This window comes from Cynocephalus volans, chromosome 8 (genome assembly GCF_027409185.1).
Source record: "Cynocephalus volans isolate mCynVol1 chromosome 8, mCynVol1.pri, whole genome shotgun sequence".
NCBI lineage: Eukaryota > Metazoa > Chordata > Mammalia > Dermoptera > Cynocephalidae > Cynocephalus > Cynocephalus volans.
In genome coordinates this window covers 89,008,132-89,022,164 of record NC_084467.1, presented here as the reverse complement: position 1 = coordinate 89,022,164, position 14,033 = coordinate 89,008,132, and the positions used below count along the sequence as shown (strand labels likewise).

The following is a 14,033-nucleotide window of genomic DNA, read 5'->3' as shown; positions in this document are numbered from 1 at the left end:
CTGTTACTGGGAGGCAGATACCATCTCTGCGGCCTCCAGTTTGGAAAAAAGCCTAACGAATTTCTGGTTGGGAATAGTGTGGTAGGAGAGTTCCCAGGTCCACTTGAACCTGCTGGAGAGCAGGCTGCAGGTGGGAGCTAGACTCGGTTTATACCGGGGGTGATAAAAAGGTGAACAAGACTCGAGAAAGATCTACATAGTGCTACAAAGGCACCCAGAGAGACCGGTCGTCTGTGCCTAGCAGAAACCTGGTAGACTTCCTGGGCGAGGCGGTGCCGAGCAAGGTCTTGAAGGCCCAGCTGATAGACGAGGGTTGCAGAAGACACGCCCCAGCCCAGCACAGTGCGCACAGAGTGGGGAGACGTGCGGCCAGGGAGGCGGAGACTCAACAGAAACGACACACCTGGTGGGGTCGCCACTGCACGATCTAACAGCCTGGGCCAGAACACACGGAACAGGGAGAAGTCCTGCACAGGAAGTGAAAGCTCAACAGCAATCACACACCCTGTGGTACGTGATCCACCAGCCCAGCAGAGCCCAAGCTGACCAGAAAGGAGGCTCCCCGGAGAAGCCCAAGACCCGAGGCAACCACACACACAAGGCACTAGAGGCCAACTGAGCAGTCACAGAGGCAGCCATACGAAATTGGCAACCACAGCAACATCCTAGTTAGTCATTAGTCTCAAACCGGTGGACTGTGAAACTCCCTGCAACAATGAATAAACACCAAAAAAAAGATACCAGAAATACAAAAAATCAAGAAAGTGCACCACCAAAAGTTAATAAATCTCAAACGCTAGATCCATAGAACAAGAAGCCCTTGAAATGACTGACAAGGAATTTCGAGTGATAATTCTAAGGAAACTGAATGAGATACAAGAAAACTCAGCTAGACATCATGATGAAATGAGGAAAAGTATACAGGATCTGAAAGAGGAAATATACAAGGAAATCAATGTCCTGAAAAAAAATGTAGCAGAACTTGCTGAACTGAAGAAGTTATTCAGCGAAATAAAAAACACAACGGAGAGTTTAACCAGCAGGCTTGTCGAAGTTGAAGAGAGAACCTCTGAACTTGAAGATGGGCTGTTTGAAATAACACAAGCAGACAAAAAGAAAGAAAAAAGAATCAAGGACATGGAAGAAAATCTGAGAGAGATATCAGACAACCTCAAGCGCTCAAATATCCGAGTCATGGGTATTCCAGAAGGGGAGGAAAATGGAGATTCCATTGAAAACATATTCAACAAAATAGTGGCAGAAAACTTCCCAGGTATAGGAAAAATCACAGATCTTCAGATCCAGGAAGCTCAACGATCTCCAAATGTATTCAACCCAAAAAGACCTTCTCCAAGACATGTCATAGTCAAATTGGCAAAACTCAGAGACAAAGAGAGAATCTTAAAAGCTGCAAGAGAGAAGCGTCAAATCACCTATAAGGGAGCCCCAATCAGGTTAACATCAGACTTTTCATCACAAACCCTAAAAGCTAGAAAGGAATGGGAGGATATTTTCAAAATACTAAAAGACAAAGATTGCCAGCCAAGAATACTCTACCCTGCAAGGCTATCCTTCCGAAATGAGGGGCAAATAGTATATTTCTCAGACAAACAAAAACTGAGAGAGTTCACTACCACACGACCACCCTTACAAGAAATCCTCAAGGGAGTACTGGGTTTGGTTCCTGAAAAATAACTACCACTGCCATAAAAACCCAAGAAAAATCAATACCCACTAGTATAATAAAAATGGCATTCATGAAGAGAAAACAAGCTAACAAAAACACTATCTACAACGCAAGGAACCAACAAACACAGAAACCAAACAGTAAATCAGAAAGCAAGGAACAAAAGACACCTAAGACAACCAAACAACCAATAAAATGCTAGGAATAAATCAACACCTTTCAATAACAACTCTTAATGTAAAAGGCTTAAATTCCCCAATTAAAAGACACAGACTGGCTGACTGGATCAAAAAGCAGGACCCAACAATTTGCTGCCTACAAGAGACCCACCTCACCCATAAAGATTCACACAGACTAAGAGTGAAAGGATGGAAAAAGATTTACCATGCAAACAGAAAAGAAAAACGAGCTGGAGTAGCTATTCTTATATCTGACAAAATAGACTTTAAACTAAAAACCATAAAAAGAGACAATGAGGGACACTACTTAATGATAAAAGGACTGATCCATCAAGAAGACATAACAATCATAAATATGTACGCACCCAATGTTGGAGCAGCCAGATTTATAAAACAAACTCTATTAGACCTAAAGAAGGAAATAGACACTAATACCATAATAGCAGGGGACCTGAACACCCCACTGTCAATATTAGACAGATCATCTAGGCAAAGAATCAGTAGAGAAACACAAGATCTAAACAAGACTCTAGACAAATTGGAATTGGCAGATATCTACAGAACATTCCACCCAACAACCTCAGAATATTCATTCTTCTCATCAGCACATGGATCATTCTCCAGGATAGATCACATATTAGGTCACAAATCAAGTCTCAATAAATTCAAAAAAATTGGAATTATCCCATGTATCTTCTCAGACCACAATGGATTAAAACTAGAAATTAATAACAAGCGAAACTCTGGAAACTATACAAACACATGGAAATTAAACAGCATTCTACTTAATGACATATGGGTCCAAGAAGAAATCAAGCAGGAAATCAAAAAATTTATTGAAACTAATGAAAACAATGATACATCATACCAAAACCTGTGGGATACTGCAAAAGCAGTATTGAGGGGGAAATTTATTGCATTAAACGCTCACTTCAGAAGACTGGAAAGATGGCAAATGAACAACCTAACACTTCACCTTAAAGAACTAGAAAAACAAGAACAATCCAAACCTAAAATTAGCAGACGGAAAGAAATCATTAAGATCAGAGCAGAACTGAATGAAATTGAAAACCAAAAAACAATTCAAAAGATCAACGAATCAAAAAGTTGGTTTTTTGAAAAGATAAATAAAATTGACAAACCATTAGCATGGCTAACAAAAAAAGAAGAGAGAAGACTCAAATAACCAAAATTAGAAATGAAAAAGGCGATATTACAACTGATTCATCTGAAATACAAGGAATCATTCGAGACTACTATAAACAACTATACGCCAACAAATTTGAAAATCTGGAGGAAATGGATAAATTTCTGGACACACACAAGCTCCCAAAACTGAACCGTGAAGACGTAGAAAATTTGAACAGACCAATAACAATAAAGGAGATTGACGCTGTTATCAGAAGGCTCCCAACAAAGAAAAGCCCAGGACCAGATGGATTCACAGCAGAATTTTACCAAACATTCAAACAGGAATTGACACCGATTCTTTACAAACTATTCCAAAAGATTGAAATGGACACAAATCTCCCAAACTCATTCTATGAAGCAAACATTATCCTGATACCACAACCAGGTAAAGATATAACCAAAAAAGAAAACTACAGGCCAATATCCTTGATGAATATAGATGCAAAAATCCTCACTAAAATACTAGCAAACAGATTACAGCAACACATACGAAAAATTATTCATCACGATCAAGTGGGATTCATCCCAGGGATGCAAGGTTGGTTCAACATACGCAAATCAATAAATGTGATACACCATATTAATAAACTCAAACACAAGGACCATATGATCATATCTATAGATGCTGAAAAAGCATTCGATAAAGTTCAGCACTCATTCATGACAAAGACCCTCTATAAGTTAGGTATAGAGGGAAAGTATCTCAACATAATTAAAGCCATATATGCCAAGCCCACTGCCAATATCATCCTGAATGGGGAAAAGCTGAAAGCTTTACCTTTAAGAACAGGAACTAGACAAGGATGCCCACTCTCACCACTCCTATTCAACATAGTGTTGGAAGTACTAGCCAGAGCAATCAGAGAAGAGAAGGAAATAAAGGGCATCCAGATTGGAAAAGATGAAGTCAAACTGTCCCTGTTTGCAGATGACATGATCCTATATATCGAACAGCCTAAAACCTCTACAAAAAAACTGTTGGAATTGATAAATGATTTCAGCACAGTAGCAGGATACAAAATCAACACACAAAAATCAGTAGCATTTCTTTACTCCAATAGTGAACATGCAGAAAGAGAAATCAAGAAAGCCTGCCCATTTACAATAGCCACCAAAAAATTAAAATACTTAGGAATTGAGTTAACCAAGGAGGTGAAAAATCTCTATAACGAGAACTACAAACCACTGCTGAGAGAAATTAGAGAGGATACAAGAAGATGGAAAGATATCCCATGCTCTTGGATTGGAAGAATCAACATAGTGAAAATGTCCATACTACCCAAAGTGATATACAAATTCAATGCAATCCCCATCAAAATTCCAAAGACATTTTTCTCAGAAATGGAAAAAACTATTCAGACATTTATATGGAACAATAAAAGACCACGCATAGCCAAAGCAATGCTGAGCAAAAAAAATAAAGCTGGAGGCATAACACTACCTGACTTTAAGCTATACTACAAAGCTATAATAACCAAAACAGTATGGTACTGGCATAAAAACAGACACACTGACCAATGGAATAGAATAGAGAATCCAGAAATCAACCCACACACTTACTGCCAGCTGATCTTTGACAAAGGCACCAAGCCTATTCACTGGGGAAGGGACTGCCTCTTCAGCAAATGGTGCTGGGATAACTGGATATCCATATGCAGGAGAATGAAACTAGATCCATACCTCTCACCATATACTAAAATCAACTCAAAATGGATTAAGGATTTAAATATACACCCTGAAACAATAAAACTTCTTAAAGAAAACATAGGAGAAACACTTCAGGAAATAGGACTGGGCACAGACTTCATGAATACGACCCCAAAAGCACGGGCAACCAAAGGAAAAATAAACAAATGGGATTATATCAAACTAAAAAGCTTCTGAACAGCAAAAGAAACAATTAAAAGAGTTAAAAGACAACCAACAGAGTGGGAGAAAATATTTGCAAAGTATACATCTGACAAAGGATTAATATCCAGAATATATAAGGAACTCAAACAACTTTACAAGAAGAAAACAAGCAACCCAATTAAAAAATGGGCAAAAGAGCTAAGTAGGCATTTCTCTAAGGAAGATATACAAATGGCCAACAGACATATGAAAAAATGCTCAACATCACTCAGCATCCGGGAAATGCAAATCAAAACCACATTGAGATACCATCTAACCCCAGTTAGGATGGCTAAAATCCAAAAGACTATGAACGATAAATGCTGGCGAGGCTGTGGAGAAAAAGGAACTCTCATACATTGTTGGTGGGACTGCAAAATGGTGCAGCCTCTATGGAAAATGGTATGGAGGTTCCTTAAACAATTGCAAATAGATCTACCATACGACCCAGCTATCCCACTGTTGGGAATATACCCAGAGGAATGGAAATCATCAAGTCGAAGGTATACCTGTTCCCCAATGTTTATCGCAGCACTCTTTACAATAGCCAAGAGTTGGAACCAGCCCAAATGCCCATCATCAGATGAGTGGATACGGAAAATGTGGTACATCTACACAATGGAATACTACTCAGCTATAAAAACGAATGAAATACTGCCATTTGCAACAACATGGATGGACCTTTAGAGAATTATATTAAGTGAAACAAGTCAGGCACAGAAAGAGAAATACCACATGTTCTCACTTATTGGTGGGAGCTAAAAATTAATATATAAATTCACACACACACACACACACACACACACACACACACACACACACACACACACACACACACACAACCGGGGGGGGGGGAAGAAGATATAACAACCACAATTATTTGAAGTTGATACGACAAGCAAACAGAAAGGACATTGTTGGGGGGGAGGGAGAAGGGAGGGAGGTTTTGGTGACGGGGAGCAATAATCAGCCACAATGTATATCGACAAAATAAAAATTTAAAAAAAAAAAAAAAGGAATACATCACAGAAAAAAAAAAAAAAAAAAAAGTCATACCTAAAAAAAAAAAAAAAAAAAAGAAATAATGCTGACCCCAAAGCAGATAAAGATAATAAATCATAAACTAATTTCTCTTATGAATTAAATGAGCTAAATCAAACAGTGTATTAAAAAAATAACATCATGACTAAGTTGGGTTTATCCCAAGAGGGAAAAAGAATGGCTTAACATCAGAAATCCTATTAATGTTATTCTTTAGAAATAAAGGAGAAAAATCACACAGTCATTTCAATAAAAGCATTACAATTACTTAATTAACTATGAGGATACTTCAAAAAGACCATGGAAAATAGAATTAAAAAATAATATGAATCTTTCCATGAACTTTTTGAAGTACCCTTGTATTTATGATTAGGGAAAAAAAATGATCAGGACACTTTCTTTACTTAATATCAAGGCTATCTACCAAAAATATACAGAAAATATTTAAGGACTATATTAGTCTGTTTTTTGTTGCTTATAACAGAATACCTGAAACTGGGTAATTTATAAAGAAATGAAATTTATTTCTTACAGTTTTGGAGGCTACGAAGTCCAAGATACAGGGGGCACATCTGGTGAGGGACTTCTGGGTAGGAACTCTCTACAGGGTCCCATGGCAACCAGGGTATCACATGGCGAGAATGGCAAGAGCTAGAGAACTAACCTCCCTTGCTCTCCTTATAAAGTCATCAGAACCATGGCCATGACAACCCACTGAAACATTAATTCTCTCATGAAAGCACAGTCTCCTCTATTCAATCACCTCTTGAAGGCCCCACCTTCCATGACCATACTAGGGGTTAAGTTTCAACATGAACCTGGGGGGAACATTCAAACAACAGCAAGGATGAAATGAATGCCCTTGAACATCAAGAAAAAAACAAAGATGCCCAAATCACCAGTATTGTTCAGCATCTCTGTGTTGTATCTAGAGGAGTTCAACTAAGAACATTACCCAGAAGTTGAAAGAAAAGCTCAATATGAAAAGATCTTTGTAACAATTACAGTAGTTTAGAAAGAGAAAGAGGCTACTCTGTGAAGGGGTTAACTACCTATGCCTGGAAATAGTCAAGAAGCTGCATGAGCAACTGGATGTCATACAGGAGATTCTTGCAACAGATTGAAGACTGCACCAAATGAATGATAAGATCCTTTTCAGTTCTGAGATTCTCTGATTTTTACGTATCTACTTGGGAAGTTAATTAAGAAAAGGTTGATCTTATATCTATCAAAAATATTTTTTATTATTAAAAATAATTGATTTTTATCAAAATTTGATGAATGCAGGCATTATTTTCTACAAACTCCAAGAAAGTTGGTGGGAAATTTGAGATAGTATCTACTGTGGTGCACTCTTTAAAAACTGCTTTTACTGGGGAAAGAGATCAAAGTGGACTTTCTCTTCCTCTTTTAGGACTCTGAAGACAACAGTGGTTTAAACCTGATATTCCTCTACATTTTTGTAAATGGCATCCTCACGGAGTAGTTTCACTGTTAGTGAAACAACCTGGCTAAGAGATTTCCTGTACCTACACAGAAACAGCAGTGCCAGTACATTCTTGCAGTTATCCTAAAACATAGACTAAGGAATAATTCCTGTGGAAATTGGTTTTAACTCTCCAAAATAAAAAATGGGGGGAAAGTTCAGTTACAGATGAAAATCTGTGCTGCTGTTCCTACTCTGGCAGTGTGGTATAGTAGAAAGAGCATGACCTTTAGAATCAGAGTGATATGGATCAGAATCCTGATTCATCCATGGTCATTTGTGACCATGGATGAGCCTCAACTTTATCTAGTGAAAAGAAGATGATACTTACCCCTTAGTTTATTGTGAAAAAGAGAAAAAGCATATATATAACACTCCATATAGGGACCAGCTTATACTAGGCATTCAATAAACTGTCGCTCTCTCTTCCATAATTATGCTGACTGATCCTACCTTGAAATCATAACCACAAATCTTAAATAGACAACTTCACTTTCCCTATCTAAAAAGACTTCTCCTTTTTCCTCTAGCTTTCTAATCTCTCTGCATGATTATACTGCCCCATAAATCATAAAGAAAATAGAAGCCCACAGAAAATCTCTTATCCTTTACCACCAAATCTACCAGTCACCCCTCATCCATGTCAGCACTTTCTGCTTTCACTTAGGGAATATAGTACACTTGCTCCTATCTACAATTAATCCTTCTGTTGTGCTCTGGGTTCCATCCTTTCTCACCTTCTCAAGAACTTCATTCCTTCGATAATCTCCTTCACTATTATATCATCAATTTATTCCTCTTAGTTAGACTGTTCTCATTGGTAACACACATGTTCTAGAACTGTGCTGTGCAATACAAAAGTCACTAGACACTTGGCTATTTAAGTGAATGAAAATTAAATTAGTTAAAAAAAAATTCGTTACACTAGCTACAAATGGCTTTTGGCTTCCACAATGGACTGCACAGATTATAGAAAATTTCCATCTTCGGAGAAAGTTCTATGATATATAACACTGTTCTAAAATATCCTCTCTCCTGATACTACATCCATATCCAGGCTATCTACTTATTTCTCTGCTCCCTTTAACAACAACAATTCTTAAAAGAGTAATCTGTAGCCACCGTCTCTGGTTCCCCAATTAATTTTTTCTTTAATCCACATAAATCATGCTCTCCTCCCCAACACACAACTGAAACTGCTTTTATCAAGGTCATTAAGGATGTTCATGATGCCAGCCAATGATCACCTTTCTGTTCCTGCTTTATTTGACCCCACAGAAATATTCAGCATAATTGATTATTACCTTCTCCTTCTTCAACTTTGTGATACTACACACTTCTGGTTTTCCACCTCCATTACTAACCACTACGTTTCCTGGTTTTTCCCACCTGTTCTCTGAATTTGGAGTTGAAAGCAGATCTAAGAGAATACAACTATAACCTCTCCCATGGTAATCTCATACAGTCCCAGTGTTTTAGATGCTATTTATATCTTGATGTCTCAAAACTCTTTCTAGTACTAATCTGTCCCCAAAACTCTAGATTTGCACATGTAACTACTTAGCATTTCCCCTGGAAGTATAATAGGCATTACAATTTTAACATATCCAGATTAGAACTCTTGATTTGGGGGGAACGTCCATCCTCAAACCTTTACCAACCTAACCTCAATCACAACAAGTGCCATTACCATCTACCAAGTTGTGAGCCAACACTTTTTCTCCCCTCTGCTAATATAATCCACCTCCAAAAACATACCCCAAATGTATACTTATTTCCATCTTCACTGCTACGACTGTAGTCTAAGCCACTTTTTTTTCACTTAGATGACAATAGCCTCATAACTGGTATTTTTTGCTAAAATTCATTCTCTACATAGCAAGCAGAATAATCATTTAAAAACAAAAGATTTATGACTCTCCTGCTGCCTAAAGGCTTTCCAATGCTTCCCACTGAATTATAAATAAATCTCAAACTCTTAATATGACCCAAACTCCCATATGATCTGGGCCCTGCCTTTCTCTCCAACCTTTCAGGCTACTCTTCTTCCCTTTACTCATGCTTTAGCCACAATGTCCTTTTTTCTCCTATTCCTCAAACACATTAAATTAGTTCCAGCCATAGCACTTTTGCATTAGCATCTTCCTTTGCCTGGAACATTCTTCTCCAGGATTTTCATATGGCTGGCTCTTTCTTGTCATCAAGGTTTCAATTTCCTTCAATATAACTTCCTTAGTGAATTGAATGTAGCCATCCATATCTATTACATCACCTTGTTTTATTTCTATTATAGTAATTATCACTGATATTTTCTTATTTATTTATTGTTTAATACCAGTGTTTCCCCACTAGATTGTAAGCTCTGTGAGAACTGAGACACTGTCTTATTTACCAGTACCTTAGAAGAGTATCTGGCACAGAGTGGGAGCTCAAAACATGTATGGTGAATAAACGCTTATGTCATCTGCTATTAATATTCTATATTCTAAAAGGACTGCTCAGTTTCTAGATGAGGACAATTTCTACCACATTTTCTTTAGTGAACTTCAATATTTTCCAATGATTTTATTCTGGTGTGTATAAATGGCACTCATGGTCAGCATTCAGTCTTGGAAGAAATACTAAATTATACACAAATGCTACCCATATTTGTGAAAGTTGAAAACCCTAATAGTTTGGAAACAACGTGAAATCCAGTGGTTTGGAAGCTTTGAAACTTACCCTCTGATAGCACTGAGGCAGAATATTTTCCAACAGGGGAGGAGTTCTCTGCATTAATATTCCAACAGACTCTCTTAAAAGAGGAATAACACTAAAGAAAGGAAAACAATAAATTTATTAAAGTTACATTCTGATAATCTCATCCTGGAAGAAAGTAATAACATACCTCCCTATAAGTAAAATAAAAGATTTATCAGAATGATATGAGGAAAAATAATCCACCAGTCATTGTTCCAAATTTTTCATGTAAGCGGTAAGTTATCACCTAAAGTAAAAGAATTAGAGAAAATATAACAATTTGTGAAAGACTAAACTTATAAAACTGAATAATATTGGATCATCTAAAAATATAAACACAGCACGTGTTCAGCTGTTATTAAAAATATGACTCCATATGGTCAGAACCTTCCAAGGTAATCACAGCCTTTCAGGCTGACTGGTCTTTGATAAATATTATTTATAAGCATTTATCTGTATAGTACTAATAAGGAAAATGCAAAATATATATATATCTGTACTTTCATACAATATTTTTCCAACCTGGTTATTTATCAGCCATATTTCATTATTTTAAAAATATAGAAGCCTGGCTATAACCCACTTGTAGTAAACTCAGCACCTCTAGCAATGGGGTCCAAACGTCTACCTGTGTTGATGTAGCTAGTCCTCAACCAGCATGTAAAACTACTGCTTTAGGCTATCTGGATGATTAAATGTAAACAAAGCAATAGTGTTATGGTGAGGGCGACTAATGTAATGGCTTTCTAACTTAGCTACACATCAAATTCACCTTACAGTCTTGTTTTGTTTTGATTTTTTGAGGGAAGGTCCAGGCATCTACATGTTTAAAAAGCTCTCCAGGTGATTCCAATGAGTCAGGGTGGTCACACACTGCTCTGCTGCTTGTAGACGGAAAGGGGAGGTCAGAAATCGCTTCATTATATTTAACAGCTTAAGCCAGTTCTCACTTTTAAACTTAAAGAATTTCAAAATTTCCAAAGTAAAACTTCTGATAATAACTGTAGGAGATGGAGATAAAATGAATGTATACCTTCAGACCCTGAGCCAGACAGCCCACTTGGCCATGCCCAGGTTCCTGAACCACAGAAACTATAACGTAATAATGTGTTATTTTAGCTACTAGGTTTTTGTGTAATTTTTTACATATCCATGGATCACAGAAGTTGAAATATACTTTAAGGATTAGCAATGTTTCTGACAGATGGAAAGGAAAAAGAAGATACTAATGAAGACCCAAAGGAACAAAGACAATGCTTGTCTTGCTAGCTACTATAGTCCCAAGGAGGCCTAGCAAATTGTCGGTCACAAAGTGGGCCCATGACAATTGTTGGTTGAATGAATGATAGCTATACAGTTATCAGGTGCTCTCGAATCTGGATTAAAGAAAGGAAAAGGGCACAGGAAAGAAATTAGGAGACTGCTCCTGTATTTTAAGTATGTAGTGATCAGTACTTGGATATGGAGGGTAACAACAGGAACAGAGACAAATAGTAAAATTAAACAGACAGAGAGAGAAATAACTGGTGTCTGAGTGGATATAGTGAAAGACCCAGTAAGAGAAACGTTTAGGACAAACCTAGATTACTAAAACTGTGGAGGGGATGGCAGTGATGAAGATGAAAAGCTCAATGTGGACAGGAGTTTCAGTCACATTCAAGCAGAAGTATTCTTTAGTGAGACAGTGATTTAAGAACCAAGAATAATTAGCTGTCACCCATAACCCCTTCTTCTCCCTTGTAAATGCCATGCTCTAAATCACCAAGCTCTCATGATTTAACATCCTAATATTTCCTGACTCCATCTCTTCCCCTTTATTCTACTATGCACATCTACAATAATCTCCATCTTTCTCTTGGATTATTACAATAGTGGTCCTTTTGCCTCTAGTCTTATTTCCTCAAGTTCAATCGATAATCAGCTTCAAAGACGGCTCCCAATAACCCCTGCCTCCCTAGCATGAGGGTACATCAAACAATTCATGGGAAGATTCATATTACCTTTTAATTCTATTTTTCCACGAAATTTTTGAAGTACTCTCATATTCATGCCCTTGTGTAATCCCCTCCTCTTGAGTGTCAGGGGAACGTAGTGACTGCTAATGAACAGAATATGACAAAAGTGATGAGACGACACTTCCAATATTAGGTTAAAAGACTCTGACTTCTGTCTTGTTTACCCTCCTCTTTTGCTCTCGCTTGCTCCGTCATGGCTGCCATGTCGTGAGATGTCCTATAGAGAAACCTATGTGGCAAGAAGCTCAGGAATATCTCTGTAGAGGAAATAGACTCTCAGTACAACAGGCCAAAATGAACAGAATACTGTTAGCAACCGCCTGAGTGAGCTTGGGAGTGGATTCTCCCCCAAAGGAGCCTTGGAATGACTACAGCTCTGGCTGACACCTTGATTGCTACCTTGTGAGATACCCTGAACCCGAGAGCCCAGTTGGCTATGCCCAGGTTCCTGAACCACAGAAACTATAAGACAATAATGTGTGTTATTTCAGCCACTAGGTTTTTGTGTAATTTGTTATATATCCATATATAACTAATACAACCATTTTTTATAGAGCTATTAGACTCTTCTATATGAAATAAGTATCTGACCCCATCACTTCTCCACTAAAAAATGTGTCTAAAGCTCTCTACTGCCTAGGGGATTAAGTGTAAGCCCTTTAACATGATATATTTTGGGATCTGGCACCTTCCAGGTTCACCTACTGTCAATCCTTGCTTCCCATTTTAAGCTCTCCAAATATAAAAATACTTGTACTTTACCTTATGCTGTTTCTTACTTTCATATTTTGGTTCATGCTGTAACCTTGCCTAGAATGTCCCTAAACTGTCCTTCGGTCTGGTTTATATTCCTTCTTTAAAATCTCAAGTGTCACTCCTTTTAGGGTGTATTTCCTTATCCCAAACTGTCTTCCAAATTGCAAGAAATGTCCTCTCTATACTCCTATAAAAATTTTTTGATACCTACAGTATTATTACCTTGCATGATAATTATCAGTTTGTGTCTCCCTCTCTTGCTCTAAACTGAAAGCCATTTTAAGGAGGAATTGTGTCCTATTCGTATTTGTGTCCCCAGTATCTCAGATGGTGTTTGACAAATAAATGTTTATGGAACAGAATTTATAGCTGAATCCATTAAACATAATCAATTCATACATTTAAAAAGTATATTTAAGGCACGGGATCAATACTAAATCTTGCAGAATGTATGGAGTTATCTGTAGTTAGGAAAAAGCACTAGTTAAGACAATAAAGACACAGTATGATACCAGGAAACAAGGGAAACATATTTCCAGCAGCACTAAATGCCTCAGTAAAGGAGGAAAATACAAACACAAAAAGGCCATTTGATTAAACAATAAAAATATTGTTTGAGGCCTCCCATTACACAATTTCAGGAGTACAAGCCAGATTGAAAAAGGTTAGAGAAAAAAATGGGTAGATAACAACTGGAAATGGAGTTAAGGATTCTAAGAGTGAAGAATATTCATTCACCTAAACTGAAGAGTGGTATCTGTTTCTACCTAACTGTGCTGTTATTAAATAGGTAAAGACTCTCTGGGTTTACCAAAAAATCAAGGAAAAACATGATGGTAGTCTAATAAGTACAATTCAATCATTATGACATTTTTCTTTCCTCTCTCCATCCTCACTTTTCAGGAAAAAAAAAAAAAAGGATCAGTCACAGAATGTTTTTATATACCAAAGTGCCTCCCAAGTTTAGGCATTTTGATTATTTTGGTAATTTCTTCTCCAATCATACCCTAAGAAACCACTACTAATGTCTAGACAGCTGAGGTAGAAAT

The 14,033-nt window shown here is 37.4% G+C and overlaps 1 protein-coding gene across 1 annotated transcript in view; it reads right to left on the bottom strand.

Moving 5' to 3' along the window:
* Positions 1–14,033, bottom strand: part of SLC30A7 (solute carrier family 30 member 7) — a 90,718-nt gene that overhangs the window by 14,301 nt on the left and 62,384 nt on the right. Inside the window, exon 9 of the mRNA XM_063106113.1 lies at positions 10,196–10,286. Within this exon, the coding sequence (XP_062962183.1) occupies positions 10,196–10,286 (91 nt within the window). The remainder of the gene's footprint in view (positions 1–10,195; positions 10,287–14,033) is intronic.